The sequence below is a fragment of the Priapulus caudatus genome, unplaced genomic scaffold, assembly GCF_000485595.1.
Source record: "Priapulus caudatus unplaced genomic scaffold, Priapulus_caudatus-5.0.1 Scaffold121, whole genome shotgun sequence".
NCBI lineage: Eukaryota > Metazoa > Priapulida > Priapulimorpha > Priapulimorphida > Priapulidae > Priapulus > Priapulus caudatus.
This window is the reverse complement of record NW_014577182.1, coordinates 77623-85321: the sequence shown is the minus strand read 5'-3', so window position 1 is coordinate 85321 and position 7699 is coordinate 77623. Positions and strand designations below refer to the sequence as shown.

Below are 7699 nucleotides of genomic sequence, written 5' to 3'. Positions count from 1 at the left end.
AATTCATTCTAAGGTCTCATGTTGAGTCCGAGGTCTGTCCATCATCGTTCATCGCTGGCTTCATCTAATCAATAGTAATCATCCCCGCTGAACATCATCGGCATTATAGTGGGCGACCACGGTCGCCTGTGATTCGATGGATGCTTATCCTCGCACGTGGCATTCTGGACATGAATAACTTACATAAATATCTTATCAGGAAGGTCGACTTTGGAGGAAATTACAGCTCTGCGTTGGATTCGTACAGAGGTAAAACTTAATAACGACTACGAAAAGCTATGCAAGTTTTATTGTTAGTTACTTTATTAGTTGTTGACTTTCTAATTCATAGCTGACTCGTTTAATCCACTTTTCTGGCAAATACCAAGGAAGAATGATATACAATGTAATGACACGTTTGTGAGGATGCCTGTTTTATTTATACAATAATATAGTTTAAACTCGCTCATAACGTGTTTATTATAGGTTCGTACATCTTCAAGCCTCGGTTTACTTACCATCCGCGTTACCTCCTCCTCCAGCGCTATCTTCTCTAGAGTTGCCACGGAACATTCTTCTACTACGCTGACAGTCTTTTTCCATTTTGGTAAAGGCCTCGGGATTTCGTTCTAAAGTAAGAAAGGTAAAGTAAGTGAGATGCCGACAGTGGCAGGCGCAATTATTTCATTCATATTTTTGTAATACGAAAATAATATATTACGCATAATAAATCATTATAATACGGTATTAATACGATTAACTTTGCTGCCATCATTCATAATTCTTAATCCAAATTATGTCTTAGCAATTTTTAAACAGGTAGGAAGGCATATTACATGGATAGTACGTACCAGAAATATAACGGTTTTGTGGGTGAGAAAGGGTAGGACTTGCTTGTCATAAATGGCAACCCACTTTTCAAGATGCGGGATAACCTGTCCACCTCCCATGCATAAAACCTACGAAAGTATTTAATTACGTAACATTAATATCTCTTCGCGGTCTCAGTCGCGGTTATAGCTATAGTTGTGGTAGTGACGATGATGGTGACGCCGATGAAAACAACGACGGTTACGTTCTTTAATCTAATCTAATATTTCTTTAGCCTCTTAAAGTAGTAAGTAACAACTATACTGACCTTCCGTTCCTTTTCGCAAACTGCTAGCATCCACGGCTTCCACGTGTTTCCAGAAAACCACGAGACCCGTATTTCTGGTGAAAGCGTGTTAGCGCTGAAATTCATGCAGATATTCAAGTTAATCATGCAATCCTATAACAATCCAAGTCACAGATGTTTAGGTCTGTATGCGTGCCATTGGCTAGGAAATTTCTTCCCGATTAAAGCCATAAGTACAATACACACGACGCCAAATCTTCATATGCGACATGCGGTTTTTTTAATCAGCAAACGATTACGTACGCCAAAATACCCGAACATACCGTTAGACACGTAGAAACAAACCCGGGCAACGCCGGGTACCCCACTAATTCTAAATATCAATCTCGTAGTATTAAAAGCCATTAACATGCTCGTGACAATAATGGCAGAAACTGACTTACTCTCCTCCTTCAGGAACGTAGGTAAACGAACTGCTGACCTCGGAGCAGTAGGTCTGTGGCAGCTTGTGCCATCTCTTAAAGTGACGATTGAGGATTTGGTCGGCACAACCTGAACACGACGCAACACGTCTTAACACACAGAAATATCAGATCCTAATAACAACAACTCTACCTAAATACACGCCGTGTTAGTAGTGTGTGCGTGCAGTGCAGTGTTCAGCATGTAAAGGTGGATGGCACAACGTTACTCCTTCCTATAGCTACAGAGTCACTTAACATACTGACGGTAGGCTATAGCAAACATCGAGCATATTGGTTCTCGTTGGCACTTCATATAGTCAAGAAGTAAAGTAACTTATTGCCGGTAGACGAGACACTATAGAATTTGCCGCGGTTCGAGCTTGCGTTCTGATTCCGCTATCGCTCTTTCCACGTAGAATTAGTCACTTACTGCTAAAGTCGAACGAATCCTCGCAATTTCGGGCCAATTTCTGTAACTTTTTAAACGTGTTATGAGCAGCCGTCGGTTCTACGACCATGACGCTGCTGTGGAACGTCTTGGGCCGGCGATGGTAGGCCACAGCGGAGAGTTGAAGTTCGCCGAACAGATGGTCGATGTTGTGGTGCACCTGCGAGATAAGGAATTGTCGCATCTTCATCCAGGTAATCTACACATTATTTTGTGACACAGGTAACAGTGTAGATCGTGTTCAGGAAAACGTGCTCGCTAAGCCTTAAAAGCGCGCGTTGGGAGCGAGAGGAAAGATAGAGGTTGAATGAGAGAGACGTACCAGCGTGTCAGGCGCAAGGAACACACATTTAGAGTATTGGCGGCAATACTGCCAAGTGGCAAGTGCTGCTAGGGACTCGTCCATGACGGACATCCGCATGGCGTCGATCCGCTCTAGGCCGTTAATTGGTATCATGTCGTTGTACAGCTCCGACAGCAGGTCTCTGCGCATGCGCACACACCCACATTCAATGTCATCATACACGCATTCCGTTACTTGATTACGTCCAGCTTATAGTAGACGCACCAGAGGTTATGATGATTGGACGTTTTGTTTTACCCGTAATAAACGCGTGCCGATTAGGGAGAATGAGGGACCGCATGTTATTGGTCCTTTTCTCACCTGAATTCCATAGAGACTTTGTTGGTAACCATGCAGGCGAGTCTGCGGGTGACCTGAGCATGCCGCAGCGAATGTCCGAGTACGAGCGCACCGATCGCCTCTCCGTCTGTCTCCGCCGCAGTCACGTAGGCTTCGTCTTCAAGCGCGGCTGCAAATATTACTGGTTCCCTTAACGTCAAGCATTGTTAAATGAATCTCGATCTGCATTGCCCCCTAGCGGTATTTGAAACTCACTCTGTATATCGCGTAGCATACCATACCTTGCTCGGGTTGGCGCGGGATTCGTCGTGTAGCCTTCTTCTGTTTACTTTTGCGTATATTTCCACAATTTTCAGCCTCCTGGTTAGTGGGTGGGACCGTATCGTTGATCTAAAATCAGTGATTAACATCAGAAATCGACGGTGTCTACATATATTTTAGTCAGAAATAGCTAAACGAGCCAGGTCAAACAGAGGTCAGGGGGAAATAGACCTTATCTGCTCTAGTGCGCCCTCGCTTACGTTTGTAGCACGTGTACTTCTAGGCAATTGTGCAGCGATGGTATTCGTCAATTTATCACGTAATAAGTGGCAGTGCAGGCAATGATATATGTGCATGATAGAAGGTGAGCCTCGTTCGCAACCCAGTTTTCGCACAATTATGGCCGTGCCATTACCGCGCGGTATAGATACGGGGTTCTGCTCTCAGTAATTAGGCAGTATACGATCTGGAGCGGCCGAGACGGAGCAAGCCAGCATTGCGGCCACAATCAGGAGCGCCTCATATTCACGGATCACGTAAGCATATAGTATGTAGTTAACCCCTGCACAGGGCAAGCAACTCACTACAGGGTGTTATCTAGTACTGTTTGGCTGTTCAATTCATTGTGTATATTTCTGCACCCCAGCGACAACGCTGTGTGGGATTTTGTGCACCATCTCTTAGTTCACCTTGGTCTTTTGACTAAAGCCGCATAAAAGCCCTGGGCCCGGCGTGAACACTTTTATCAGCTTGTTCTGGTTTTACGTGTTGCTATTTCTTGTGTAGACTACACTACAATCCAGTGGTCGAACCTTCATTCGTCGTCACAACTAGACGTAAATTCGTTGCATATATATATATATATTATGCAGGATATGGAGGCGAGGCTGATTTCCTTATCTTCGTACTCTTCCGGAACATGTTGGGATAAAGATGATTAATAACGCAACGTATTTCTGAAATTCGTAAACAAATAAATGAGGTTTAAACGGGAACGTGACTATCCCACAGCTACTACCAGCGTCCAGCAGTCACAGGGGACTAGTGTGCAGTGAGCAACGCAGGAAAACAACAAAGAATTATCGACTATATTTACCCGATCATAACCGTCGTTTGTTGTACAACCGATTTTTGTGAGTATATTATTACTATCATATATTATATTATATCATTGACATAGTTGACAGAATATTCCCAAGAATTGCGATAGATTGTGATTGATAACTGATCGATAACTGATGACATCTTTACACTAGAGAAACCCCATCTTGTGTCCGCATGGAGATGATCGCGAATTCTGTTACATTCATTACACTTACACTGGCCTTAAAATTCAGCTTAACTATTAATGTTGTTATTAGTCTCTGATACGTAAGATATAGATGACTACATTATATTATGTATTGATAGCAATGGCGTATTATGTACGTTTAGATGGCGAGCTCAATCATCGTAGGTTGCATCCTGCTGGCACTACTCTGTGTGAGTATATATATAATCTATATTTATCTGCAAATCCAATCATTCTGTATTTTCTATTTTAATATTATGCTATATGTTTGCGCGTTTGATGTGATGCGACGCATCGGAAAGCACATAGATGTTAGGTAAATGTTCGCCCATCTCAGAAGTTTTGTGGAAGTTTGGCGGTTTACTCAAAACGTATAATGGCATTGCAATATTTTTTCCTCACACTAGCTATACATATGAAGGAATATGACAAGTTCGTACGGGGATTCATACTACAGTAAACACGGTTATAGAGTTATACGGTTTATACGGATTATTAAGGGAGAGTGAGTAGGGTATTGATAGTGTGCATTGACTTAAGGATAAACTTTTGTGAGACTTTGATGAGAGCCGCCCCCATGCAGCTAGATTAACAATCCCGTTTCAACGGCTTGGGATACACTCGTCTACGCAGGTCACATCGGCACGGAGAGAAATACAGACCTACCGGCAGGCAATCTGTGAAGATTCTTCCGTCAACATTTGCTGCCCCAGCAACATTTGCTGCCCCGACGACACCCGGATCCAAATTTCGTCCATGGCGTACGGCCGGCAGCCGGGTTCGGCCGGTCTCTGTCCTGGAACCAATACAGATACAGCTGACTGCGTTCAGTTCAACAATGTCATCAGTTACGTCGCCCACTGCAACGGCCAGGAGTGCTGCACGATCGCTGCCACTAACGATGGCCTTGGCGGTGATCCCTGCGTCGGCACGTACAAGTACGCCATCGTCACCTGGACCTGTACCTGTAGCCCTGTACCTAACCCTATATTTTGTCACTTCGGTCGAAGTAAACAAAGACTCGGGATTTCATGGAGAGCATTCAAAAATAACAATAATCGACTAAATTAAATTTTCCGGATTCGTCTTGTCTTAAAATTATAATTTTTTGACAAATGTACTCGTTGTGTAAAGGCGACGCCTTACATTTAGAGAGAGTGATGGGATAGACAGTTACAGTGACTTAATTTTCATGTGGCAAATTCTGTGCAAATGTATTATTTCCTCACTAGCTTTTATTTTTAGCAAAAGAAGTAGAGCATATTCTATATGCTATATGCTATATGCAATATTCTATATGCTTCACTTCGTTTTGAGTCGCCGGGTATTCTTATGAATTACAATCGCATTGCAATTAAATGCTACTTTCTTAGCATGCACATCGCATCCATTCTAGTTTTTTTTCTTATTATAGAAAATATACAGATCATGAAGAAGAAGAAGAACACTAAAAATATCTACGCTACACACACACACACACATACGCACACACACACACACACACACACACACACACACACACACACACACACACACACACACACACATCACGCACACACACACACACAACACACACACACACACACACAACACCACACACTGTATACACACACCACACGCACGCACGCACGCCGACGCAGCGCCACGCCACGGCACGCACGCACGCACGACAGCACACGCACACGCCAGCACACAAAACCACACACACACGCACGATACGCACGCACGCGCACACACAGCGTACACACACACCAACGACACACACAGCACCAACACACACACACACGACAGCACACACAGCACACACACACGACACAGCGGCTCCAATAGATGCCCAATAATAATGTTTATAGACACATACTATAGATACGCGTAAGCGCACGCTAGTACAATAATTACATGCAAGAATCCGTCTCTAGATAATTCAACGTTAGTCGATGTTGTATTCTATTTTTCTGTACGCAAAAACATTCGCATATATTCAATCACATAAACCCATGTTTACTGGAAGTTCATGCAGGCATACACGGATAAAAAATCCACAAAATGAACCTAAAATTAATAGCTGCTGGTAACTTCACAGATTATTAGCGTGGTGTCTTTAGTCCGTTTGTTTTTTGGCCGGTTTTACGCGGTTTTTTAGTCGTTCCAACGTATATAAAACACACAAAACAACGGTAATCGATATAAAAATCATGTTAATGAACGCATAATATAAGATACACATGCACGCTAACACAACACTTGCAATAATGTAATAACTGTAATAATGTAATAATTCTGGCCCCAGATAATTCAATGTTATTAGTCGATCGTCTATTTTATCTTTCGGGGTAATTAAACATTAACAAATACGTCATCCCATCGCCTCATATTTATTTGAAATTCATTGAAAGATGACCATACCATAAGTATATACACATATGGTTTTTATTAAAATTGTACTTAAAGGAAACATAATCCGGAGTAGTTTGATATGAAAAATGATCGTCCCAATGGCTGAACTTATTTATTACAAGGCGGTGAATATTACAAGCGTCATACGGCGGTAAGGATTTCAAATGAAAAGCAAATAGCAAGAAGAAAAATCAATATATAAATATTAAAAAACGTCGGAAGTATGCAAAGAAATTTTATGATAAATGTAATTATGGTTATTATTGTTACCTCCGCCAGGGGCTTGGCGGAGGTTATGTTTTCACCGGCGTGTGTTTTAGTGTTGGTTTGTGTGTTTGTGTGTTTGTGGGTTTGTGGGTTTGTGAACATGCACGTTTCAGTTCACTTCCGCTAGGTGCGCTGGCTGTAGACTTACAAACACGCAACCACAGGCTAAGGGGCAACCACAGTCCTCCCCCACCTGCACGCTCGCACTCAGCGAATATCTATCTATCAATCTATCTATCTATCTATCTATCTATCTCCCTAAGACACACGCAGGCACAAGCAAGCAGCGAACGGAAGCAGCAAGGCATGGTTTCTAAGTATAATTATTAAGAACTTTAGTACAGTTAAATTGTTCACAAATAGGTACAATTAATCAGTGTTATATCATGTATAATGTGCTGTGTATAATGTCATAATGTTTATATTCACATTGCCTTGTACTGTATGTATGTTCAGTTACTTTTACTACATTTGTATATTAATTAAGTTTTTTTAACTATGTCGTTTGTGGAGCCATAATAAATTGCATTAAAAGAAATTGTGTTGTCAACTCCTATGTCATTCAACAAAAGATATGATTAGCTGAGGACTGTGTTGTGGAGAATTGAGCTGCCTTGGCGGAGGTCTGCGCTCTCCGAGTGCTCTAGTTTGCTTCATGTATTCTCTTTATTTGCTTCATGTATTCTGTTCGCCTGTGCTATGCGTTTTATTCATCTGTCCTGTGGTTGTTATTCATCTGTCCTGTGGTCATTATTCATCTGTCCTGTGGTCATTATTCATCTGTCCTGTGGTCATTATTCATCTGTCCTGTGGTCATTATTCATCTGTCCTG

The 7699-nt window shown here is 42.2% G+C and overlaps 1 protein-coding gene across 2 annotated transcripts in view; it reads right to left on the bottom strand.

The window, feature by feature from the left end:
* Positions 1-11: 11 nt before the first annotated feature.
* Positions 12-7699, bottom strand: part of LOC106805638 — a 26868-nt gene continuing 19180 nt past the window's right edge. The window contains exons 3-8 of one of the 2 annotated variants that reach the window (XM_014807323.1): positions 1991-2168; positions 1540-1648; positions 1118-1211; positions 831-938; positions 498-608; positions 12-164 (exon numbers count right to left, since the gene is read on the bottom strand). In XM_014807323.1, the coding sequence (XP_014662809.1) occupies positions 69-164; positions 498-608; positions 831-938; positions 1118-1211; positions 1540-1648; positions 1991-2078 (606 nt within the window). In that variant the 5' untranslated portion in view covers positions 2079-2168 and the 3' untranslated portion in view covers positions 12-68. Of the gene's footprint in view, positions 165-497; positions 609-830; positions 939-1117; positions 1212-1539; positions 1649-1990; positions 2197-7699 lie in introns of those variants that run through there. The other variant, XM_014807322.1, reaches the window with a different exon arrangement.